Source organism: Pan paniscus, chromosome 1 (genome assembly GCF_029289425.2).
Source record: "Pan paniscus chromosome 1, NHGRI_mPanPan1-v2.0_pri, whole genome shotgun sequence".
Classification (NCBI taxonomy): Eukaryota; Metazoa; Chordata; class Mammalia; order Primates; family Hominidae; genus Pan; species Pan paniscus.
The window spans coordinates 43,366,553-43,393,641 of record NC_073249.2 but is presented as its reverse complement, the minus strand read 5'-3'; the positions used below and the strand labels follow the sequence as shown (position 1 = coordinate 43,393,641).

Here is a 27,089-nt window from a genome sequence, read left to right as displayed (position 1 = left end):
TCTAAGTCGCACAAAAGATAAAAACAAAGAAGGACACATTTATTATTTGTTGTGCACCTTTAGAAATGGTCCACAGGTCCACTGCAGTGCACAAGCTGCTGCATGCACACCGCATGTGACAATCCAGTCTGCCTGACTCCCAGGACAGCCTGTGTGATATGCAAAATGCCATTCCCATGAGGGCGCATCATGTTTCCCAGGAGCTCTGAAGGACACAGATAGAGCTTGTGCTCTAGGCTGCCCCCCTGTTCCCGTGCTGGCTCCATGCTGGTGTCCAGAATGAGCCAGTTCACACTCCAGAGCCACGTGGGGGGAGAAGTGGCTCCCAAACTCCCCTGCTGACCTCCCCCCGACCACTAGGTGTACCTTCCAAGTCAGATGACAGTCATAGGCTAACATCCCCAGCTCTGCCTGGAACTCAGGAAAGGATACTTACGGGTAGACAGAAAGATTCTGCAGTGGGCATGGGCTTGGCCATTGAAGACCCTGAGAGGACATCTTGTCCACCCTGTCTGTGCTGCCTGGAGCCAGAAGAAAAAGATTCCAGCCTTGGAATCTGCAGGGATGGAGACTCCTTGCAGTGAGCTTTCTTGCATCTCATTCTAGTATTTGCCACAGATGCTGATTTCTTGCCTGAGTCATATATATTGAAGTTTTTGCTCATTTCTTACTAGGCTTAAGAAATTGGAATTCTCTGCCTTACAAATCCCAAAGGGCTAAACATGCCTCCAAGCCCATGAACAAGCTTTGAGCATCTGAAGGACAAAACCCCAGCTCCTAAAACGTTCATGAGCATCCACTTTCTGCTCAGCCTGGAAGAGAAGGAGCACTGCTGCCCTCTGGTGGTCAGGCAGCAGAGCATCTAGGAGCCACCCAAGGGAGCTGGGTCCCCTTTGCTTTGTCTTTGGGACAGCAGCTTTGAGTATTAGGTCAATGGATGTCCTTTCACTGTTCCTGGAAAATGGCAAGCTTGTTTTTGCCTCAGGGCTTTGGGTCTTGATGCTCCCTCTCCCTGGAATGTTCTTTCTCCAGCTCTCAGGTGACAGCTGCTTTCTCATTCTCTAGCCCTCAGACCAAATGCCACCTCCTCAGGGAAGCCCTCCTGGACCACTTCATCTAAAATAGCAACTCATCCCAGCCCCTGTCACTCTATCCCATTACCCTGTTTCCCTTTGTTTATAGCACTTACCTGCTATTTGGAAATATCTGTCTAGAGTCTGCGTCTCTCCCTCACCAGATATCGGCTCCAGGAGGGCAGAGTCCCTATGTTTTGTTTGTCACTGGACTTCAATGCATCGTACATAGTAGATACGCAAAAATAAACTTGTCAAAGAAGTAAATAAATGCATATTGACAACAGCTACTGGATTTAAGCACAGCTTCTGGTCCTCAAAACCACACTGTGATACAGGCAAGGCACATCTCACCCCCACAGGACAGATAAACAAATTGAGACTCAGAGATTTATGTGAGTTGCCTGAGCACCCAGCAAGGAGGAATGAGCCATGGTCCCTTGTGGCTTCTCCTGTGCTCCCTCAGTCTTCTACCCTGGAGGGAGCAGAGGGGGTCTCAGGCACGACAGCTTCTGCCAGGAGCTGAGGTGGGCCCAGCACGTGGGGTCCAGACCTTTACTCCTTAGTCTGCTCGTTGAAGGAGGCTGAGCTGTGCCATTGTCCAAAGCTTTGCTTGTGGCTGAGGGGTGTGAGGTGGGAGCGGGTGAGGAAGGTCTGTCCACAGGAGGATGTAACCAGACTCCAGTCAGTGGCCGGTCTGCGGAGATGTGTGTTCTGGAGCGGGAGTGTTTGAGGGGTGGATGGGTGGGGAAAGCTGGAGCCACTGCGGAAACTGTGACTTCTGCAGGACCAGGGTTTGGCTCTGACATTCCGGGCTTCATCCAGACGCTCTCACTATACTCAGCCTGAGCCAGGGGCTGCCCTCTGACTCTGGGCCCAGCACCAGGGTCAAGGGCGCTGCCGCAGAGCTTAGGCCCCCTGCGCTGTGCTTGGGCAGGCAGTGGGGCTGGAGGGGGATGGTCACCTGTTCTCAAGCCTGGGGTGACCAGGCTCGGGGCAGGCTCTGTTTCTGGGCTTCCAGAGCAGGCGTCTGGAGGTCAGCAGCATCTGCTCCTTGACTGGTCTGGCGAGAGCTTGATGGATTCTGTGAGGTGATTTTCTAAGATGCTCTGGTACTGGGGAAGGAAAGAGAGGCCAGCATTCATGTCCTGAGATACAGAGTGCACCGCCCGCCCTTCATTTCTTAGTGGGCCTCAGAGCCTGGGCTCTTGTTTCCTCCCCATTATACTTCTGGGAAACTGAGGCCCAGACAGGGAAGCCACTGGTGTTCCCCACCCTCCTTCTTCCCTGTGTCTCCCCTCCAGCCTCTTCCCAGGAGCCCAGAGCAGGTCAGTGTCTGAATTAGCGGCCCAAGTCTCCCGACCTCCAGCCATGTCCTATAACTTTCCATTCTCCAGAGGGGAGAGCTGAGGTGTCATTTGGGCTTAGGCAGAGAGGTGACGGCCACTCCTCATTTCTCCTGGAGACCTCTTCCTGCAAATATCCCAATACCCCCAACCTCCTTTTCATCCTGTCCACCTCTCAGCCTCCCCTACTCATGCCTAGAAAAGCCCAGTCGGTCCTCTGTCCTGGCCACGTTCAGGCAGCCCTCCCTAAAATGGACTCAATGTTTCTCCCGGGCCCTTTTGCTTCTCCAGTCTCTCTTGTCCCAACAAGGGTCCAGAGGAAGCCCCTTCTCAGTCTGCCAAGCTTCTGCCTTTCCAGCTGGCTCCACTTCTCACCAAGAGCCTGCCCCCCCTCCCCAGTTCAGGGGTTGGGGTGGTATGGAGGAGGGGCCCTTCTTTAAGCAGATGGGTTCCTCAGGCTGAAGATTTTCTTCTTCAAGGGATCCCATCTCTTCATGCTGCTATGGCCTCTGCTAGTCACAGAGCTCAATCGCGTTCATGTTCCTCCCACAGCCAGTACTGTGGGCCTCGGGGTGAGTGATGAGCATTCACTCTATGTGGAAGGGGTTTGTGCTACATTGGCATGGACCTGAGCAGGGGCAGAGCATCCTGTGTATCACGCAAAATTGTCCCTGGCAGTCCATCTCAAGTGTCCTTCTCAGGGGGCAACTTCCAGGGACAGGGGTGCTGCCTCCTTGTCTCTGATTTTATCTCCCCGGCAGTTCCCAGGCTCAGGCCAGACACCCAGCTGGTGAATATCCACCAAATCCTTAATGCTCATGACCCTAGACCTCAGGAGGTGGTGTCCAGCCTTGCCTCCAGCACCTTGATGATGGTGGTCCCCCCAAATACATAAGAAGATCCTCTGACACCCCATCACTCACTGCCACCCCCAGACTGAGCAGTAATGTACCCCGATGGCACAGAGCTCGTGGTGCTGAACCTGGGTCCAGCCCTTCGTCACGGAGTTGGTTTCTTGGGGATCCCCCATCTCTCACCCCCACCCTGGTAGGATCTTGGGACTAGCAGAGTGAGCACCATCTGGGGTAGGTGTGAGAAATGTCCTCATTTGTTGCATGGGCAAAGCCTGAGGTTTTCATGCCAGTGTTGCCCTAATGACATCTGCACCCTCCCCGGGTGCAAGTCACCGCTGAGCTCTTTCCGTTAATGACATCATTTTCACGTGACAATGGCAGCATCTTGTTCCTCAGATTTCCTGCAAAACCTCCAGGCCATAATTAGGTTTCTATATCGTTCTGTTCTCCAGGCCCCAGGCCTCTTGACAACTTGTGAATCTAACTGTACAAGTAATACAATGCTATTCCAATGCTTGCAGCACTTCAGTGGGGGTGTGACTGTGGGAGTCTGTCTCTGTTCCCCCAGTCTGGCCACCTCGGTGGCCTTGCCTTAAGTCCTGCATCCTGAGGACCATGTAAAGCTGCTGTGATTCACTGAGCAGCTGCCAGCCAGCCCACTTCCCTCCACTGGATGTGGTGATTCTGTCTTTTTCCAATTAACCCCAAAAGAACTGGGCCTCTAGGAAATATCTCATGCTACTGGAGCTGGGCCTGAAAAGCCCCAGCAGGGATGGTATTGCTAATTTTTCCTCCCCCTCCCCCTTCCTCCCCTTCCCCTCCCCCTTCCTCCCCTTCCCCTCCCCCTTCCTCCCCTTCCCCTCCCCCTTCCTCCCCTTCCCCTCCCCCTTCCTCCCCTTCCCCTCCCCCTTCCTCCCCTTCCCCTCCCCCTTCCTCCCCTTCCCCTCCCCCTTCCCCTTCCTCTTCCCCTTCCTCTTCACCTCCTCCACTTCCCCTTCCCCTCCCCCTTCCCCTTCCTCTTCCCCTTCCTCTTCACCTCCTCCGCTTCCCCTTCCCCTTTCTTCCTTTCTTTGACAGGGTCTCACTCCTGTGGCCCAGGCTGGAGTGCAGTGGCACAATCATGGCTCACCATGGCCTGACTTCCTGGGCTCAGGTGATCCTCCCACCTTAGCCTTCCAAGTAGCTGGGACTACAGGCATGTGCCACCATGCCCACCTAGTTTTTTATATTTTTAGTAGAGATGGGGTCTCACCCAGGCTGGTCTTGAACTCATGGGCTCAAACAATCCATCTGCCTTGCCGGATGTAATCCCAAAATGCTGGGATTACAGGTGTGAGCCACCATGCCCAGCCAGCATTGCTAACTTTCTGGAGCAAAACCTCACCACCCCATATCTTCCAAAGCTGGTGGATATCTCTTCTTTAATTATTAGGGCATCCTTCGTCATATTTTGGAACAACTAAATACCTAATCCTTGAATGTGGCTAAATTGGTTACTAAAGTAATCTACCTTTCCTTTCAGAATGTTAACTGAACACCTACTCTGTTCTGTTTCAGAATGTTAACTGAACACCTACTCTGGTCTCTTTCAGATAATTAACTGAACACCTACTGTGATTTCTTTCACAATGTTAACTGAACACCTACTGTGATTTCTTTCACAATGTTAACTGAACACCTACTGTGATTTCTTTCACAATGTTAACTGAACACCTACTCTGGTTTCTTTCACAATGTTAACTGAACACCTACTGTGGTCTCTTTCAGAATGTTAACTGAACACCTACTCTGATTTCTTTCACAATGTTAACTGAAAACCTACTGTGATTTCCTTCACAATGTTAACTGAACACCTACTCTGGTTTCTTTCAGAATGTTAGCTGGACACCTACTCTGGTTTCTTTCACAATGTTAACACCTACTCCGGTCTCTTTCAGTATGTTAACTGAACACCTACTCTGCTCTCAGCAGGTGCCTCACATATTGCTCTCTTTACTACAAGGCTCACTTGCAGAACTCAGACGTTTCCACCTGGTGTCTCGAGGAACCTTGAATGCAATGTGCTCACATGGACGTCATTATCCCTTTCTCTCATGAAGCTCCTGCTTTCTCCTTTGTTCCCTGTCTTGCTTGGCTCATGGAATCACTAATCCATTGTCCCTTCATTTGCCAAGCTAGAAACCTGGTCATCAGCCTAAACTGCTCCTGTTCCTTTCTCCCTGCATTTGATCATCATCAGCTCCTGATGTTTCTACCTCCAAAGTCTCTTTAATTCACCCTCACCTTGCCAGCTCTATCCTCTCACACCTGGACTATTGCAGTAGCCTCTTCATCATCACCCATGGCGCTCATCCTCTCGGCAGCACGAAGCTCCCTTGCTGAAAACCCTATGATGCAGCTCCATTTTAAAACAGCATGTAATGCCCTCTCTGCACTACAATAGCATTTTATTTAACCCTCACAATAACCTCATGGGGAAGATATTATTATCTGTACTTTAAAGTTAGGGAAGTGGTGGCTTAGAGAGGCTTCATGACTTGCTCAGGGACACACAATGAGAGGTAGAGCCGAGTATAAAGCCAGATCGTTCGACTTCAGAGGCCCAGCTCTTTCCACCCCAGCTGGGGGCTCACTCCTTATTATAGAAGCACCTCCCACATTCTCCTCTCAAAACACGCTGGGCTGGAGCAAATGAGCCCACAATCTCCCTGGGAAGGAAGGCAAGTTCCTTATGGGAAATGCCTCTGAAAACTTTTCTTTGACCTCAAAATCTGTATTTGTAAACTTCTGTTTCATCTTAAGAATTGATGTGAATTTTACATTCTATGCCCTAGTTAAGTGTGTTTGTTTTTATGTGAACATGTTTCTCCTGCAAATTTCTAAGTAACAAAGACACCGCAGAAAGTTGTGCCCTGTTGGGTTTCAAGGTCCTGGGTGAGCTCCTGAGTACCTCGGGCAGCCTAGCAGCACCATCTGGAAGGCATGGGCCTGTGGTATGGCATCTGCACTCCTAGTCGGGGTTCACGAGGCCTTGGTGGCCTTGCTGGCTTCATCACTAACTATGTCCCCATGCTCTGACATTCCTCCACGCCAGGTTTCTTCTTGCCAACATGACCTACAGTAGGTGTCTCCTATAAGCCCCAGGAACTCATGCCTGGGTCTCTGGCCTTGGCCTTCTCTCTGCCCTTCTTCCCCTCCGGCTTACGCCCACCATGGCCTACCATCTCCACCTGCAAACTGTGAATTGCCTTCCAAACCTTCTGACATGTCACTTCTCCCAGCAGGCATCCTCACTCATCCTCACTACCAGCTGTCTGGGGGTCACCTTGTCACCTTAATTACACCCCCCACAGCACTCATGTCACTCTGGGACAGTCACTTATGGATGTCTCACTCTACTGACCTCAAGTGCTCTGAGGGCTGTATCTCCAGCTCTAGCCTGACAACTCAATGGATATTTATGGACTCAAATTATTTTCATTTTATAGAGAGGAAATGGAAGCTCAGAATAGTCATATGTCTTGCCAAGGGGTCCACTTGAGAGAACCAGGGCAGGATTCAAATCCAGGCCAGTCTGACCGCAGGTACCACACCTGTGACTTCCAGACTTCTGATCAGTGCACATGCCCCATAAACATGGGGGACCGACATGGATTGCTACCCATTTATTCTTTTGCCAAGAAAGGGTGTTATAAAAAAAAATGCAAGCAGACAAGCCACTGTCTGCTAACAGCACCACGTCGTAACAGCGACATAGTCAGAAGGACCTGATTTAACCACAATATAGTAGGAAGGACACCATTTGAAGAATAAAGGATACTCCTTCCCCAGATAGGACGGGTGCTAAGCATGCACAGACACGGGCTGTGGGCTGATGGACACTTCCTGGTGACTAAGCATTTGGCAGTCGCTGCACTGTGCTTGTGGAGGATTATTGATCAATATCACCACCAAGGTCAAGCAGCATTCCTCAGCACTCCAGGAGGACAGCAAGAGCAGGCACGCCTGTGCTTCAGGAGCCAACTACACCGCCCATGTAATAAAGCCACACTTCTTGACCAAGCACTAAGAGATGGATACCTCTCTGCTTTCCCTTTCCCGAGACAGTGAGGGCTGGAGGAGAAGCAGAAGAAGAGCCAGTGAGGGTCGGGGGAACCCTAAGATCAGGGCTGTGAGGCCTGAGGATGCCTAGCTGGGCTCTTCTCCCTGAGCAGCCGCTAGAGGTAGCTGCTGCCTCTTTCTCTCTGGGACAACCCCTCGCTGGGGCCTGGAGCACTTCTTTCCAGAGCAGCTGCAGAGGGCATCCCATGAGGGCGGCGGATGCTTCCACATAAGGGAAGCTTCCAGTCCCCCACCCTCATTTGCCCATTTCCTCAATTCAGAACCATTGCTGCGATGATCCTTTCCCCTCTCCTAAAAGGCCCATGTTGATGAGATGTGGCAGAATGATGACACAAGCTGAACCCCTCCCCATGCCAATCCCAGGGCTTCCAAACTCCACATCAGACTGACGTTAAAACCACGCCACTGCTTCCAGGCAGCCTTCCATGGTCTTCCCCACCTCCTTGCAGAATTCAGACTTTTCTACCTGGTGTCTCAAGGAAGCTTGAACGCAATGTGCTTACATGAATGTCATTGCCCCTTTCTGTCATGAAGCCCCTGCTTTCTCCTTTTTTCCCTGTCTTGCTTGGCTCATGGAATCACTAATCCATTGTCCCTTCATTTGCAAAGCTGGAAACCTGGCCATCAACCTAAACTGCTCCCTTCTCCCACTCCCTTCTTCCCTCTCCCTCCTCCCTGCCTCCTCCCCGCCCCCTCTCCTTCCCTGCAGCATGGGCTGTCTGTGAGCCCCTCCTCTAGGCCCTACCCCTAAGTCCTGCCCCACCAGACCACACTGTATTGCAATCACTTAGGGGCCTATCTGCCTGCCTCTTGAGACAGAGGGTCCCGAGGCCTGTACAGCGCCTGCCACACACTCAACACATTCTTGCCGAACCTTCGTACCTAGGGGTCTACGTCTATTCATCTTTTTGATTGGGAGATGTCAGCAACTCGTGCAGGTTTGATATTTCACTTGGGTGAATGCCTGGCACCTCCCACCAATGAAGATTGGACTAGACCATCACTTCTCAAACCCTTCCTCGTTAGGATCTCCAGGGCTCAGGTACAGGACTGGAGTTTTTAGATACTCCACGAGGGATTTGGTTAGTTAGCTGGATTGACAGACCACTGACTGCATGCTCTAAGGTAGCTTTCTACCTCTGGCATTCTGTGGTTCCAGAGCTGGAGTGCTGTTGAACCCATTCCATAACTAATTAACTGAGACGATGAGCAATCCTGTCCCACCCACATCCCTGCCCATACCCAAGATGTTCTTCTCTGGAAGCTCCCGAGACCCTCCCCAATCCAGGGGCAGTCTCAGCAGGTCCTGCCGCCACAGCCACTTACCCTCGACAGAGCCCGACTGGCCAGCATCTCAAACGCTTGCACCACATTGATGTCATTCTTGGCACTGACTTCAAAGTAAGGAATATCTTTCTCTCTACACCAGCCTTGAGCTACTTCCTGGGGTACCTGAATGAGGGAAAGAAATAGGCATGGTGTCTGTATTATCATCATCGCCATCACCACCATTGCCACCATCACATCCCCACCATCCCCACCAGGCCCACCAGGCCCACCATCCCCACCAGGCCCACCATCCCCACCAGGCCCACCAGGCCCACCATCCCCACCAGGCCCACCATCCCCACCAGGCCCACCATCCCCACCATCCCCACCATCCCCACCAGGCCCACCATCCCCACCAGGCCCACCAGGCCCACCATCCCCACCAGGCCCACCATCCCCACCAGGCCCACCATCCCCACCATCCCCACCAGGCCCACCATCCCCACCATCCCCACCAGGCCCACCATCCCCACCAGGCCCACCATCCCCACCAGGCCCACCATCCCCACCATCCCCACCAGGCCCACCATCCCCACCAGGCCCACCATCCCCACCATCCCCGCCATCCCCACCATCCCCACCAGGCCCACCAGGCCCACCATCCCCACCAGGCCCACCATCCCCACCATCCCCACCAGGCCCACCATCCCCACCAGGCCCACCAGGCCCACCATCCCCACCAGGCCCACCAGGCCCACCACCACTCCCATTTATTGAGAACCTCCCAAGTGTCTCTAACTTTACATATAAATGTAGGAGGTGGGAACTGTTAGCTCCATTTCACAGATGAAAAAACGGAGGCCTGGAGAAAAAACACTTGCCCAGAGTATGTGAGGCTGAGCAGGATTTGAACACAGGCCTGGTGGAATTACAGCCCACTGCACTTTGTTGCCTTCCTAAGGCCTAAACTAAGAGCTTCTGCCAACATTGCCTCTTTTGTCAGTCCCTTCAAAGAGAGCTGCACATGAGAGACACCAGCCAGGAATGGCAGGAAGGGAAGACTTTCTTCCCCAGCCCAGCTAAGCAGGCTCACACTCAGGAGGCCTGTTGCTGGGCAGAGACTCGGGTCTCAGCTGACCTTGCTTCCCCAGGGCAGGGTCCTAGGAACAATTAATAAGCTCCTACTATGGGCCAGTCACTGTGTTAGTCACTTTATCATATATGAACTCATCTCATCCTCTCCATGACCCTGTGAGATGGGCATTATCAGTTCCACTTTATAGACAAAAACACTGAGGTTCAGAGAGGTTCAGCAACTTGCCCCAGATCACATAGCTGAGAGAAGGCAGAGCTTGGATGTAGCCCCAGCTCAGTGCTCCCCCTGGCATCTGAGCTGCCCTCTACAGGGCACTGCATAAGAACCATGGCTCTCCTTTTCTGTCTCCCTCCAGGAGTTCAGGGTCAGGAGCTCAGCTCCTGGTCTGGCACACATGAGCCACTAGGCACAGGCTGAATGACTACATCTCCACCCAAGTGCAAACGGCGTTCAATTTGTGATGTTGGCTTGGAAATGCTCTGGAAGCCCTCTGGGTTACTTCCAAAGACAATTGGTACCCCTGAGTTTGATGTCTAATTATTTGGGGAAGGGGAAATGACCACATACTGAGCATTTGCTGAGCCTGGTACTTTATAATCATTATTTCAATTTATTTAGGGGAGCCAAGGTCTTTCTCATGGAGAAAGGACCATTCCACCCCTCTCCCAGAACACAGTGCAGGCCGAGGCAGATCAAACACTGCCCCTGTTTAATTGTCTCTGTGGCTCCTGCAGGTCCTGGGAATGTCTGTCTTACTGGGATAAAAAGTCCCAGCTGATCTCAGCTGACCCTTTCCTCTGACTTACCATGACCAGATCTACCCAAGTGCCCGGTTATGACAGACTTTTTAATCTCATTTTTCCCTGCTCTCTGTTTGGTTTGGAATGATTGCATACAGACTCCGAAATATCATTGTGATTATGTTGCAAATTAACATTCTTTTTATATCTCCCCCTCCTCCCCACCCTAACCTCAGAAAGCTGGCCTGGGAAGAAAGCTACCCAGACAGTATTTTTCACTTTTCTCTTCCAATCCCAGAGACAGTTTCATGATTTTTAAAATTGTCTCATCTTTTATTTATAAAATGAAAATTATTTATAACTTAGGCTCTGACTCTGAAAATAAGCTCAGGGTGTGATAGTTGGGGACATGGGAAGTATGATAATTCTGAAAGTGTTACTTGCATTAATGTTGCTTTTGGTCAACAATATACTATTGACATTTCACTTTTCTGGTTACAATTTTGCTTGTTCATTGGAGGCCAAACATTTGACAAAATTAGTCCAGTTGGCATCATTTTATTTATGATGCTTTTCCATCTCATGTGCTTTTAAAATAATCAACTATACAAGTGCTAAAATTAGTATTACTAACGTTAATTACTAAACCATTAAACCATCACTAAGAATAACAAAGGATATTTTTAGAAAACATGATCTTAAGTCTACGGAATCACTGGCAAATCAGAAATTACCCACCTGAGCACAGAGCAAATAATTCATGCCCCAGTGAATACATTCCTTGTAGCATAGATGCCAGCAAAGCTATTCTTTCTAATAAACTATTTTTTTCAATATTACCTTCTGTAGAAGGAGCAGGGATTTTTTTTAAACTAAATCAGTAATTTCTTTAAAATTATTCTGGCTATATATGCCTGTTTTTACTGTGGTAAATATACCTAATAAAATTTACCATTTTTAAATTAAACACTTTAAAAAAATTTTTTTGTTTTGTTTTGTTTTTGGAGAGATGGGGGTCTCACTATGCTGCCCAGGTTGGTCTTGAACTCCTGACCTCAAGTGATTCTCCCACCTCAGCCTCCCATAGTGCTAGGATTACAGATAAAATGTACCTGGCTCATTGTAACCATTTTTAAGCCTACAGTTCACAGGCATTCGGTACACTCATATTGTATTCACGTTGTACATTCCTTGCTATTCATCTTCAGAACTTTCTCACCTTCCTAAACTAGCAATATATATTATAAATATGTGTGTATATATATGTATGTATATGTGTGTATATATGATGTATGTATGTGTGTGGGTTTTTTTTTTTTTTTTCAGTGTCTTGCTCTGTCGCCCAGGCTGGAGCACAGTGGTGTGATCTTGGCTCACTGCAGCCTCTCCCTCCCGTGTTCAAGCAATCCTCCCAGCTCAGCCTTCCGAGTAGTTCAGACTACAGGTGTGCCACCACACCTGGCTAATTAAAAAAAAATTTTTTTTTTTGTAGAGATGGGGTCTTGACATGTTGCCCAGGATGGTCTCGAACTCCTGGGCTCAAGCTATCCCCCGACTTTGGTCTCCCAAGGTGTTGGGATTACAGGCCTGAGCCACTGGACCAAGCTGAAGTACATTTTTAAATACTCATTTTCTTCTTATTAGGTAGGAGAAGCTGCTGTATTTTCCCAGCTGTCCCTTGGAGATAATAATAAGGAGGATCATTTCCTTGTTCCATTATTTCCATTATGGAAATCACATCCTTCCTATTATTACTCAGTCTCAGGAAGTCTGCGTTCTGGTCTCCGCCCCGCAGAGGAGGGAACCGGTCCAGGCCGCGGAGGCACATGGACCAGGTGGGCGGCTGTGAGTCCACATCTGCGGGACGGGCTCCGAGGAGAAGGCGCCTCACAAGAACGTACCTCTTGGCTCCCCTTCTCCATGTCCACACCCGGCCAGGGGCAGGCAGAGCCCTTGCTAGGTCTGTGCAGAGTAAGGACATTTGAGGGCCGGCACTTCCCAGCCTCCCCTCTTGGGGCTTTATAATCCCAGGTCTCAGAATTAAAGCCCTTCTGCTCTCTCCCACCCACCTCATCCTCTCCACGTCCTGTCCTGATTTCACTGTCGCTCAGTGCCTCCTCCCCTCCCCTATCCTATTCCACCTCCCTACAAACCCCTTCCCTGGGCCTACCTTGTTGAGAGACAGGCTCCCCTCTCCTCCATCCTCTCCTCCATCCTCTCCTCACCCCTCCTCCATCCTCTCCTCACCCCTCCTCCATCGTCTCCAGGGACCTCCCTGTCTGGCTGAACCCTGGCTTTTCCTAGAGTCACGCTTCCCCAGCGCCCCCTCTTGCCTTCCCCACTGGGGCTATTTGCAGACTTTACTCACCACAGATCCCAGAGAGGGGGCTGGCTTGCCTGGTGCCTCATTGCCTCTTTCAAACCTTTGTTCTTCCTCTCTCTGGACACCAAAGATCACCCACCCTGGGGCTTGGATTGGACCCCCTCTACTCCCGCGAGTCACCACCCGCCCTCCTCACCTTGCCAGGTGCCCATTCACTAAACACTTGCCATCTGGTGAGGCCTCCTAACCCCTCAATACGCAGCCGCCACCTCTCATGGTAGCCTCAGAAATCCTTTGCTGCCCTCAATCTCTCCATGTCAGCCTCTTCCTCTCAGGGCCTCTGTAAAATAAGAAACCTGGTCTCCTGTGCCCCGATCTCCTTTCCCTCAACCCCCTCAGGCCCTTCCTCCTGCTGCCCTGCTCCCCAGCCTCCGCCACCCCAGCCCTGGCCCTTCTGCCTTCCCTGGTCCCTCTTCTTTCCTTCATGGTTTCTCGGTGCCCTCACAGCTCTGTCCTTCATCTTCTCTTGGTTGGAAAAGCCCTAGTCCAAGTTCCTTGCTCCTGGCTGGTACCCTACGGAGACCCCACCTCAAACTCACGGTCTCCTCCTTCAGTGGAGTCCTTGGTGTCACCCATCAGAACTTGTCCTTGTCCCCAAGTAGCTCCTCCTCCCACTTCTCCCAAGAGTAACTGGCAAAGCTTCCTCATGGTTCTTAAGCCTCGTATTGGTTTCCTCCCTCTCAACAGAAGATGGCACCACTTATTTCACTGACTCTTGGTCTTGAACTCCCCCAGCTTCCCTCCCCACACCCTACAGACATGAAATAAGACGGAAGTTAAAATGAAAGTTTTGGCAGAGGCACAACAACTGGACAGATGTCAGATATAAAGCAGGTGGAGACAGTCCACCCTGGATACATATTCCCAAAGGCTCATGATCAAGACTCTCTTGGATGACTCTAAATCCCACAGCATGGATATAAAGGGCTTGAAAATGAGGATTAGGAGGGATTTCCTTGGAGAGAGTTGTGTTGTGGGTACAACTACCCTTGCCTCTCCCAAGAGGAGGAACAGTTAAGGACTCATCTCTAGCTAAAAGATGGTATTGAGGAGAGTCGTTAATGTACAACCCCTGGAGTTTGGTGGACATGGTGGACTAGTGTCTGACACACACCTGAGGTATCTGAGGCAACAGTCAATGGGGCAGAGAGAGAAGAGGCTGCACTGGGCACCAGCTACCCTTGTCCCCCAGTGGAGCCAGAATGCATGAGTGTGCCTTGTGAAGGACATGTGGATTCAACAGAGAGAGAGAGAGAGCAACAGGCTGGGGCTGGCTAAATCCCACTTAAAGACTGCTTGGACGAAAAGGTGACCCCCATGGGGTGGGGATGCTGAAAGCCAGGGGTTGAGGAGGAGAATGCAAGACCCTTGTCATGGGAGGTACAGCGAAATGTTCCCAGTGGAGGCTTCCGAAGGACCCACAGGAGTGACCCACAGAAGAAAGAGCTTGCAACACCTCTCAGGCCAGAGAGTGCAAGACTGTCTTTTTCTTTCTTTCTTTCTTTCTTTTTTTTTTTTTGAGATGAAGTCTTGCATTGTTGCCCAGGCTGGAGTGCAGTGGTGCGATCGCGGCTCACTGCAACTTCCGTCTCCCAGGTTCAAGCGATTCTCCTGCCTCATCCTCCTGAGTAGCTGGGATTACAGATGCCCACCACCACGTATTTTTAGTAGAGATAGGGTTTCACCATATTGGCCAGTCTAGTCTCGAACTCCAGACCTCATGATTTGCCCGCCTCTGCCTCCCAAAGTGCTGGGATTACAGGCATGAGCCACTGTGCCCGGCCAAGACTGTCTTATGATAGTACAAGCCAAATTAGAATTGCTCTGCTCTCCTGACCTCTTCTCCCTCTTCCTGCTTCACTCCTGACAGGATCTGAAACCAGAATTACTATCCCAGATAAGAGGAGGAAGTGTGGACCTCAAGGTTGGCAGTGAGATTCTAAGGACCTATTCCCTCTCTTAGATCACAAGGTTCTCACCCACAGCTGGTCCCAGTGGGGGAAAAAATGGAGACACCTTGCCTTTGAATGAACTTAGGACTTTGCTTATTATCTGAGGCTGGATATTTGTAATTAGAGAATTGACATGGAGTTTACAACCTGAAGTGACCACAGAACCGATGACTCCTAGATCTCTATTTCCAGCACAGACTTATCCTTTGAAATTTCATTCTTACGCATTCCAAAGCCTGCTGGCCATTTCCAACCAGCTGTACAAGCTCCTCAAACCCGGCATGTCCAAATCAAAAATGTTTCTTTATGAACCAGAGGCTCTCTTCTGTAGATGGTAGCTCAGTTGGAAGCACCATCCCTCTCTCCCTTTCTCCTTCCATAAACACACTTTATCATGCCAAATGATGCCTCATTTCCATTGCTTTTCTCTATTTGAACCATTGTGAAAATGCAATTCAGACATGATGATCCAGTTCCCCATCACACTAAAAAGAGAAACTTGGTTTAAACAGCTCTTTTTGGTGGCATCTGGACTTTTGGCCCAAGAGCATCTTTTACAAATTCAGTCTACCGTATTCTTTCCTCATTAGTAGGCAAGGATTAAAAGTGCTGTCTTCTCAATGCCCTGTAATGGTAAACACCTACACAAGTGGGGTCACTGTAGTCATGGAGCAGACCAGCTGTCAAGTGGTTAACCCGATGGTCCGGAATATGCTTAAGCTAATACAAAAATTATTACTTCCCCAGAAAACTTGTATATCCAAGAATTTATAACTGCAGACCTCCAACTTGACCCCAGGCCGAAATGCTGTGCCACAGATTAATTCAAATTCCACTGTGACCTCCCTCCTGCCTACATCTGATGCCTTAACTCCTCCTTTCCCTGTCTCTGGACAAAATTACCTTTAGTTCTCAGCTTATATCATGCTGTTTATTCAGCCCAGAACCCAGCTCTTCCAGCAAACCTGCCCTATATTCTAGGCTTGGGTAGATGCCTCTCTATTGTGGTTCCTTAATGCCCAAGGTATATCTCTATTATTTCATTTACCATATTGTATCATAATTATCATTTTATTTTATAATTATCTTTTAAAATGTCTGTATCTACTACTAGACTGTGAAATTCCTGAAGTAAGGACTATGCCTGATTCAGCTCTGTATGTGTGGGACCTAACACTGTGCCTGGCACATAGTAGGTGCTCATATAATGTTTGTTGAATGAATAAATGAACGAACAGTACCTTCCGGTCTGCCAGATCGATCTTGTTCCCCAACAACACCATGGGGTAGGACTGCTCCATGGGGACAATCTTGGCCAGGACATCACCCCGCCAGATATCCAGGGCTTCAAAAGACTCCAGATCGGTGACATCAAAAGCTAGAATGCAGCCATCAGAGCCCTTGTAGAACGTGGACACCATGGAGCGGAACCGCTCCTGACCGCCCGTGTCCCAGATCTGGAGGGGAAAGCAGTTGCCCCATGGGGCTGTGATGAATGGCTGGAAGGAGGCCCAGCTGGATTACATCATGCCAAGGCTTCTTTTGCTGGGTAGGGAGCAGCAGGCCCTAGTACAGGTGCATATGGTTCTTTCACACTGCGGCACGTTGACCCTCCCACCCACATACACTCCAGCACCTTTGTGGTAACATTTAACATCCTGACAGTAATTTCACATCTGAGCTCTCGTTTTCCCTCTGGGTCATCAAGGTGGCAATTGTTATTCCCATCTGACAGATATGGAAACTTGGACCTCGGGAATGTCTTGCCTAAGATCACCTGCCAGGTTTTCCAGAGAACCTGAGACTAGGCATGGGGTCTCTCAACTCCTGGATTAATGTCCTTCCTTCTAGATCAGGCATCAGCATTTTTTTTCTATAAATAACAGATAGTAAATATTTAAGGCTTTGCAGGTCATTCTGTCTCTATATGCCAATTATTACTCAACTCTGCCATTGTAGTGCATAACTTGATAAGCTAACCAATGGTTATGGCTGTGCCCCAGTGAAGTCTTATTTACAAAAATAGGAGGTGGACCAGATTTGGCCCATGAGCCGAAGTTTGCCCATCTCTGCTCTAGACCATTCTAGCTCTGGTGCACATTGCTACATGAGTGGCTGTCCGGGCATGGGGGGGATTTTCAGTGTATGTATGTTGAAGAGGGAAAAGGAGGGCTGCTCACCTGTAGCTTCAAAGTTGTGTCACCCAATATGATAATCTTGGAGAGGATGCTGGCCCCCAGTGTGGTCTGGTATTCCTCGTAAAACGTCTTGTGCACATATTGGTGAAGGAGGGAGGTCTTTCCCACACTGAGGAAAATTCCAGACACATGTGAACACACACATGCAAACACACATGCACATGCTTCCCTACCATTCTCAGAATCTTCCCAGGCCCCTCTTGCCACTGTCTCTCCCTGAGATTCTGAATTTCAAATTTCTGTGGTCCATGGACCACACTTTGAATAGCAAGGGAGTAGGAAATGGTTTCTAGAAGTAGAAGCCAATCAAAGTGAGCAGAGTAGTCTGGAGACGGTGGAATATCTCACAGTGGTGGTCAGGTTTTTTCTGTGTGTGTAGGACATGGGAGGACAGATAGATGCTAAATGGCTTGCCTAATTCACACAGCTGGTTACTGCAGAGTCACTGCAGATCTAGGACTAGAAACCATCTGTTTACATGCAGCTTCTTTCTCCCAACTAAGCTTCTTTTTTGGGGATGGGATACACTTGCTGGTGCCACCCTGAATCAGAAAGGGACCTATGGGAGATGGGAACACATCAGGAGGTCTCACTGTCCTTGGGTGAGGGGCTGCTTCCCAACTCCCAGAGCTGAGCTTGGCTTACCCAATGGCTCCGACGATAATGAGTTTCAGGTCCACCTTCTTCCGGGGATTCATGGAGGGGCTTCAGAGCCTGTAAGGAAACAGAGGTCATCCATATGCTGGCCAGTGTTCCTTGTGGCCATTGTCACTGAGTGTGGCCTCTGCTTTCCCCTTTCCAATGGGCAAGTTACTGCCCTGGGCCCGGGACTGGGTGGGGTTCTCCGAAAGAGGCACGTAATTCAGCAATCTTCATATATCTTCTCCCTCACTTTCCCTGGGGGCCTCCCCAAAGCTGGAAGGGTGGTGACTCTCCAGGACGGGCAAATCTCTCATCCCTCAGCTCTACCAACCCTGCTCTTGGAGGCAGCCTGGAGTGCCAAGAAGGCAGGACAGGATTAAACAGAGGCTTCGCAGACAGCCCAGCCTGGAGCCAGGGATGGAGGGGCGTGCAGGAAGAAGAGATGGGGGTGGGCAGGACAAGGGGTCCATTGTCACGACTGCCCAGAGGCTTTGGATGGAAGAGTGCCCCTCCCCCAGCCCGAGGTCTTGCTGCAACTGCAGAATCAAAAGGCTCCTCTCTAATGCAGCTGGCGGGGGTGTAATTCATACATGTTTCTGGAAAGCTATTGGCAGCAAGTGTTGAGAGCCTTAAAAATGTTCCTGCCTTCCACTTCTAGGAATTTGTCCTAAAGAAATTATCCGAAATGTGGGTAAAGACTCTTGTCCAAGAATGTTCTTCACTGTACTGTTTATAAACAACCAACACTAAAGCAGTGGTTAAATCATAGCACACAATGAATTATTAAGCAGTCATTAAATGGAGTTTTTGAGAATATTACAATAATATGGGAAAATGCTCATGCCCTAGGATCTAAATAGGATCCTAGGATCCCTTAGGATCTAAATAGAAAACAGAAGATGGTACATTCTCAGCAAACTATTGCAAGGACAAAAAACCAAACACCGCATGTTCTCACTCATAGGTCGTAATTGAACAGTGAGAACACTTGGACACAGGAAGGGGAACATCGCACACCGGGGCCTGTCACGGGGTGGGGGCAGGGGGGAGGGATAGCATTAGGAGATATACCTAATGTAGATGATGAGTTAATGGGTGCAGCACACCAACATGGTGCATGTGTACATATGTAATAAACCTGCATGTTGTGTACATGTACCCTAGAACTTAAAGTATAATAATAATTTTAAAAAAGACAACAGAAGATGGTAAACTGTACACACAATACCACCCAACACTTAAATGAGTTCCCACTTGTATAGAAAAACGCCTGGAAGGAAATATATTAAAAATTACGGCAATTCCACTACAGGATATGTAGACAAAGGAAATGAAATCAGTATGTTGAAGAGATGTCTACACTCCCATGTTCACTGCAGCTTTGTTCACAGTAGCCAAGATATGGAATCAACCTAAGTGTCCATCAATGGATGAATGGGTAAAGAAAATGCGGTACATGTACACAACGGATACTGTTCAGCTTTAAAAAAAAAACTTACAATTTATGACAACATGGGTAAACCTGGAGGACCTTATGTTAAGTGAAATAACCCAGGCAAAGAGGCAAATACCATATGATCTCACTTATATGTGGAATCTAAAAAAATTGAACTCGTAGAAGTAGAGAGTAGAATGGTAGTTACCAGGGGCTGGGCTGGGTGGGCAGTTGGGGAGATGTTAGTCAGGGGATAAAAAATTTCAGTTAGCTAGGAGTAAATTCAAGAGATATATTATACAGCATGGTGACTACAGTTAACAACAATGTATTGTATTCTTGAAAATTCCTAATACAGTTTATATTAAGTGTTCTCACTACTAAAAAATAAGCATGTGAGGTAATGCAGATGTTAATTACCGCAATTTAGCCATTCCACAATGTATGCATATTTCAAAACAACATGTTGTACATGGTAAGTGTGTACAATTTTTATCTGTCAATTAAAAAATGTAAGTTATTAATTCTGGTTGGTAGGAAATTACATTATTTTTTCTCTATGCTTTTTAATACATTCTTTTTTTTTTTTTACAATAAATATGTCTTGTTCCTATAAGAGAAATGTAAATGTATAGTGTGTGTGTGTGTGTGTGTGTGTTTAACAAGGTAAAGCAAAACTGTTGTAGGATACATGCTTAACTGGCCCTTTGTTTCACCCATATATGCACATACGCATATGCACTATCCCCAATTCCTGGTTCTTTTGTCTTTGGATGCACTAAGCATGCTGAGTAAACCTTGACTTGACTCTGCTCAGATGAGGTGTCAAAAGTTGGTCAGCTTGTATTTCCCCCGCTACTTGGAAAAAGCTGTAAATAGGACATCCTGAGGCCTTGGTTCTGGTTCTCACTTTGTGACCTTAGGCCAGTTACTTTCCCTCTCTGAGTCTTGGCTTTCCAACTGGAGAATGAGCCAGCTGAGCCCCAAAGACTCAAGATGCCTTCTTGGTGAAAAATGCTTTATCTGCTGGAGCTGGACCTCATTGGCCATGAGAGCTGTGCTTGGGACACAAAGTTAAAATGGGAAGCCCCCAGAGATTTAGGATTGTTAGTGTCCCCTTCATGAACCGTGTCATGGACTGTATTCATCTGTTCTCATGCTATAAAGAACTGCCTGAGACTGGGTAATTTATGAAGGAAAGAGGTTTAATTGGTTCCGCATGGCTGGGGAGGCCTCAGGAAACTTACAGTCATGGGTGGATGGGGAAGTAAACACACCCTTCTTTACATGGCAGCAGGGGAGAGAAGTGTAGAGCAAAGTGAGGAAAAGCCCCTTATAAAACCATCAGATCTTCTGAGAACTCACTCACTATTATAAGAACAGCATGGGGGAACCACTCCCATGATCTAATCACCTCCCACAAGGTCTCTTCCCCAACACATGGGAATTACAATTCAGATTACAATTCAAGATGAGATTTTGGGTGGGGACACAGCCAAACCATATCATAGACCAAAGGCGATTTGAAGCTCTGCTCAGAGCTGTTTGTCCTAGGACCTGGAGTTGGTGGCACTGGAACTTCTGCTCTAACCCAGGAGTGCTGGGTTGGCATGGTGAGCAATGGGTCTTCTTGATGGTTCACACGTTCATGCAGCAAATGCCTACATGCCTACCGCATGCAAAGCCTTGCACTAGACACTGGGAACAGCACAGAGATGGAGCAAATAGGAACCCACCACACGGAGTCACCAAGGAAGAAAGGACAGGGGCTGAGTGATGACACCAGAGAGAAAGTACACAGCACTGCAGGAGAGGCACAGGGAAAGTGCTTGAGAATTCAGCAGAACTAGGTCCTGAAGAAATGAAGCATGTGGTTGGGGAGGGAATGAAATAACCAAAGCCTTGGGAAGAGATGAATGGGGAAAGTGGGCGATTTGCTTCAGGGAAGGGTGAGGTGAAAGGTGTAAAGGGGGGAAAGGCTGGAAAGGAAGCAAGATTAAGACAGGCTGTAAATATCTGACCAAAGATCCTGGCACTGACTCATTCATTCATTCATTCATTCACTCAGCAAACATTTCCTATATTCCAACATGTAGAAGAAGGCAATTCAAGGCTTGAACCTGGGCTGGCATTTTGTAATGGATGCTGCTGTCCACGAGGGAAATCAGCCAAGAGAGAAATGGTTCAGAAACCCCTGAAAAAGCATGGCTCTTGAAGTATTTGTTATCACTTTGGAAGGGGCCTAGGAGCAAAGGGAAGCTGTTTCCTAAAGGCATTGATACAACGTGCTAACTTAGCTTTAAAAAGCAACACAATGCCTTAGAAAGAGAGTCAGAACCAAAGGCAGGCAGGAAGAAGCGGGAGAAGAGGCAGCACTGGCTGAGCCCCTGCAGTGGGCTGTGCTAAGTATTCTACCGAGGGCAGGCCATCTTCACTATTACCCTCTGAGACAAGTACAACCAAGCTCCAAGAAGCTGAGTAATCACAACTCACCCAAGCCTGCACAGGGAGTAAATGGAAGAGCTAGTGTTTGAATCAAAGGCTGAGAAGGCAGGCTGGGTGCCGTGTCTCAAGCCTGTAATCCCAGCACTTTGGGAGGCCAAGGTGGCGGATCATGAGGTCAGGAGTTCGAGACCAGCCCGGTCAACATGGTGAAACCCCATCTCTATTAAAAATACAAAAAAATGAGCCAGGCTTGTTGGCGCACACCTGTAATCCCAGCTACTTAGGAGGCTGAGGCAGGAGAATCACTTGAACCCGGGAGGCAGAGGTTGCAGTGAGCCGAGATCATGCCACTGCCCTCCAGCTTGGGTGACAGAGCAAGACTCAGTCTCAAACAAACAAATAAACAAACAAAAAATGCTGAGAAGGCTTTCCTGTGTCATGCCTCCTAATCACCAGAGTTTGAACCCATGGAATCTGTGTGCACAGGAATCTAGGGCATTGGGCTCAGATTTGGTGAATTTCAACAAAACCCTAGGAGAGTTGGAGGAGGCAGAGAAAGGCTGCCAAAGTGGCAGAGAGATACAGTGGGGGTGGAGAGAACTGGAGCTGCCCAACAGGAGCTATGTGTGAGGACTGGCCACAGGGTCAGAGACGCGGCATGCTAGGCAGAGGGCAATGCTTTCACACGCTGTCACACGACCATGCAGCAGGGCTGGAGTACGTCTCACGTTACAAGCTAACATTTGTTTGGTGGGCACTGTGCTGAGGGCTTTGTGAATACACAAATACACAATAGCATTGTCAGGGGTAAACAAATTATACATTATTATAATACATTGAACACATAGAATACAATATTCATAGCATATTGTGATACATTTACTGGCACAAATTAAGGACTCAAGAAGTGCTAGCTATTTTATTGCACACAAAGATAGCCTGTGAGATTGATACTATTATTATCTGTTTTACCATTGAAGAAACGGATGTTTACAGCGGTTAAGCAGTTCAGCCTTAAAGACAGAAAGCCTGCACGTGTTAGAGCAGGGTTTGAAGCTTGGATTGGAGTCCAGGCCTAACCCCAGAGCCAGCTCTCTTAACTACTGGGTTCTACTGTCTGTAAAACTAGAATGAGACTCACACGCCTTGCTCCATAGTGCCCCTGTTAGAAAGCTCAGGGGCTGGATGGGTGAGGGTTTGATGCAGGGAGGCCAGCGGCGTGCTTAGGAAGGGAAAGCTGGGGCAGGACGAGGAAGGTAGAAGGTGTGTGTGAGACATATAACAGTAGGTCGCTATGCACAATGTGTAAGGCACTCATATAGATAATAAAAGGCAACACACCTATCAAAAATGGGCAAAGAACGTGAACAAGTTACCAATTGAAATCTTATAAAGAATTAGTAAGCTTTGAAAAGATACTCAACCTTACTAACTATCAAGGAAATTAACATTTCAAAATACCATTTATTTTCACCCAGTAGAGTGGCAAAATTTTAAAAAGATTGACAACAATATTTAGGGTTGGCAAGTGTGTTAGGGAAACACTCTTGTATATTGTTGATAGAGTATGAATTAGCACAGTCTTTTTGGAAGGTAATTGGACAATATCAAAACGTAATATGCACACAGCCTAGGTTCTCATTCTAGGAATCTGTCCTACAGAAATACTCATGCATATGCTCAAACACATATTTGTACAGATGATTGCTAAAGCATTGGGGTAATCTAACTGTCCATCAATATGAGACTCTCTACATCAATTCTGATCCATTAATACTCTGGAACAATTAGCTATTTTATTATTTATTTATTTATCTGTCTATTTAGAGACAGGGCCTCATTCTTTTGCCCAGGCTGGAGTGCAGTGGCATGATCATAGCTCCCTGCCACCTCAAATTCCTGGGCTGAAGTGATCCTCCCCCCTCAACCTCCCAGGTAGCTGGGACTACAGGTGTATGCCACCGTGCCCGGCAGATTTTTTATTTTTCATTTTTTGTAGAGAAGGGATCATGCTTTGTAGCCCCAGTTGGTATCAAACTCCTGGCTTCAAGTGATCCTCCCACCTAGGCCTCTCAAAATGTTGGCATTACAGGTGTGAGCCACCACGCCTGGCCAAGGGCAGTTTTAAAAAGATGAAATAATGAAGTGGGAAGCTATACGTGATGGCTTTAAGCAAGAAAAAAGAAAATCACTGAACATTTTATATAGTGTGATACAGAAAGCTAAGGGGAGATATACACTAAATGATTCATAAGAGGGATGGGAAAGGTAGATTAGAGGCTAAGAGCTATCATTTTATGTTATATATGTTTTGTTTTAAAATTTGTTACACAAGCCTAAGTTGTTTTGTAATTTAAGGATATCAAATAATCACTTAACATTTCTTTAAAAAGATGTGTGGATGGCAGCCCAAAGCAATTTGAGCGTGATTTTCAGATAGGACAAATTACTTCTGTGAGCAAGAGAGTGAGGATGTCTGGTGCCATGGAGTGATCATGAGTTTGGGACTCAGAATTCTCATCCTGGCTCCACACATTTGTGGCCTTGGATGGGTTACTGAACCTTGGGGCGTCTGTTCCCTCATGGGTAAAATGGACATCACTCGTGGCTGTGGCTTCCTCTGCAGGTGACATGTGTCATGATCTTATAACACAGCACTGGTCCCCAAGTTGGGAAGGATCCAGATAATTGTTTACCAGCTGGGAGAGGGGGTGAGTCTAGAGGCCAGGGCCCTGGTTGGTCATGCTTGCCACTTCCTATGGTGTAAACACTTCCACCATGGCTGACTTCAAGCTACCAGCGTGGAGCCTGCTTCAGCACACTCCTGCAAGGACTTCAAAGGTCATTTATGCCAAGCACCACCCTGTGCTTGAGTCATCTCTTCCACATCCATTAAAGGTAGAGCCAGACCTGCCCCATGGAGCTGCCTCCCGCTCCTAGGAGTATTTCTCCTGAGGACCACACAAAAAGTGCTCAAGATCCTTGTAAGTTACCTCGGCCTTAACTTTGGGCTCCCACATTCCACCCCCTCCCTGGTTCCTTCCCCCTGGATGCTCACTCAGGGTGTGCTGCTACTGCAGGTTCCCCTACCCTATCTTAGAATGGCAGGAGTTTGCTGAGGCTATTTTATAAGAGCCCAGTCCTTGGGCCCAGCGTCACTAGGAGCAACAAGAGAGTGACTGGGACCAGGTCCGTGGGAAGTGGGGGCGGTTTGTGGGGTGACGCAGCCTGGCTCACCTAGGAGGCACACGCAGATCTCATACAGTGGTTGGAGTCCCTTTCCATGTCATCTCTGCTGGGCTTTGGCAGTAGCCATCTTTTTTTTTTTTTTTAGAATTGAAGTTTTTTATTAGAAACTTTTTAACTATGAATTCAATTTTTAAAGAAGCGTAGGACTATACAGCTTATCTATTTCTTTTTGAGATAACTTTGGTAATGTGTATCATTAAGGAATTTTTCTATTTCATCTCAGCTGCGAAATGTATAGGAATAAGTTGTTCATAATATTTCCATTTTATCCTTTATCTGTAAAAAGTGTAGTGTTGTCACTAAGCCTCATTCCACCCACTCAGCTGACTCAGATGCTTCAAACCAAGGAATCCTCCTAGAGGCTAGGCTGAGTCATCCTCTACTGTTAAGTAACAGTGAAAAGCAGGATTGAAATGCAGGACTCTGCCTTCAGCCAGCCCCGGTCCACACAGAGCAGAACTTGCGGTGACTCACTCCCCACTGGAGGTCCCCAACTCTTTCCCCTTCTTGTCTGGCAGCACTTCTAAGCCTGGAGTCCTGGTCCTGCCCATTTGCCAAAGCTACAGCGTAGCTCAGCCCCTGTGGAGTAAGAAGGACTGAGTTGTTGCCAAGCCCCAGTGCCTGGCACCAGCCCTCCAAGAACGCTGGAACCCCCTTCCCTCTCACTTCTCACTTCCTTTCTCTCCTTACCCCGCTGGCTCCAACCTGAAACCAGGTACAATCTTCTGTCGCATCTGCATTGGGTGGGGTATCACTTCTGCTGACAGGAGACGAGTGAGCAGGGGCAGGTGAGGATTCTGAAGCAGACAGAGTCTCCCGCCCCCATCATACTATCTTACCAGGCTCTTGTCCACTTTCAGCACCTCCCCTCCCGATCCCATACCTTGGAAAAGGACAAATATATCCACCCTAAAAAATAATGGGACCTACAATCTTGGAAGCAAAATTTGTCTGTGAAAAGAGGCTATGTAGAGAGCACAAGGCTTTGTTGCCTCCCAGTAATGTTCACAATTCCGCCTTACCCACCTCAACCCTAGCAGGTCTAGACCTGCTCCCTCTGGGAAGTGTACCTACAGCCCTGGTTTCAGGAGGCTTGGCGCTCTTGTTCTTTAGGTTATTTGAGGGTCTTGTCTCCTCGAGTAGACTGTCCATGCCTGGAGGGCAGGGCTGTGCCTCACACCTCTCTGTATCCCACTAAAGAGCCTGATCAATGCTGGGATTCTAGAGGTTTCCATGAAGAGCCATCCATCCACTCATCCATCCATCTGTTCATCTGTCTGGCACAGGCAGTGCATGCTTACTAAGCCCCAGCACTGTGTAGGTCTAAAGATACAGACAAGTTATTATCTCCATGGGACCTTTGTGGTGGGAGATTGATCTGTAAGCCCAAAGAAATTATTTGTATTAATACATAATACCTAGCAATTATAGAGCACTTGCAGTTTACAAAATGCCACTGAAGCCCAATGGATACCTCGGTCAAGAACTGGGTATAGAACCCAGATCCGTCCGACTCTATTCATTGGCTCCCCTGGCATTGCAGCACTGGGCAAGGAGAAATATTTATGATTTAGAACAGGAGTGATAATTTCCTACTCCAGGGGCCAAGCTTCCCCTGATGAGACCCTTGGGCCAACACAATTCCATCCCAGAAGGCACTCTGTCAATGTCACAAGGGGACTCTGGGTGCCAGCAGGGTTTTGCCCTCATGCAGGGCTCTAGTTTCTGGCAGGTCCTGCAGGTTTGAGGCAGCAGCGCCATCCTCTCCTGACTGGGCCAGCAGCTGCGTCCTGGGACTGATAGCCTTTGTGGGTCTCCGAGCTGGGCCTCAGCTCTTCGCACAGGCAGGGAAGTCTTTTCTTGCTGCCACACCCTGGGAGCTTCTCCAGGGTGGGGTCTTAGGGCTGGATTTAAACTCTGCAGCTGCCAGATTGGAAATCTCATCCTTGCATTCCCTGCCTCCACTCCTCCACCCAAATACCCAAATAACTCCCAGGGCTGCGGGGGCAGACAGAAGCACTGAGACAAGCTCCCGGGGCACTTACAGCTGTGGCTGTGCAGCACTCGGCCTCCGCTCTGAGGGCAGCTGGGAGTCCTCTCTCAGTCTGGTGGTCTCTTCTTAGAGCAGTGGTCTCAGCAGGGCCAGGGAAAAGGCTCTGGGACAAAGACAGGCAAAAGAAAGTCTGTTGAAGCCACGCCACTTCCCTCTGAGTTTTCCTCCTCTCCCTCTCGTGCACAGACTTGGGAAAGTTGCAAAAGAGGCTGGGCCGGGTGACCTCAGCTGT

General features: G+C 48.6%; 1 protein-coding gene across 1 annotated transcript; it reads right to left on the bottom strand.

Annotated features, from left to right (window-relative positions):
- Positions 1-18: 18 nt before the first annotated feature.
- Positions 19-27,089, bottom strand: RAB7B (RAB7B, member RAS oncogene family). Its single transcript, XM_003822934.4, has 6 exons — positions 26,850-27,089; positions 17,679-17,747; positions 17,016-17,142; positions 16,077-16,292; positions 8,722-8,847; positions 19-2,188 (listed from the first exon to the last, which is right to left on the bottom strand). Exons 2-6 carry the CDS (start codon positions 17,729-17,731, stop codon positions 2,111-2,113), a joined length of 600 nt encoding a protein of 199 aa, XP_003822982.1. The 5' UTR covers positions 17,732-17,747; positions 26,850-27,089; the 3' UTR covers positions 19-2,110.

Bases quoted from the DNA above. Each gene is read 5' to 3' on its own strand.
- RAB7B (XM_003822934.4), bottom strand. From the start codon at position 17,731: ATGAATCCCCGGAAGAAGGTGGACCTGAAACTCATTATCGTCGGAGCC. The intron at 16,293-17,015 runs GTGAGCAGCCCT...TTTCCCCTCCAG, and splicing joins ACACAACTTTGAAGCTACAG to ATCTGGGACACGGGCGGTCA. The intron at 8,848-16,076 runs GTACTGTTCGTT...TCCCTCATTCAG, and splicing joins TCGATCTGGCAGACCGGAAG to GTACCCCAGGAAGTAGCTCA.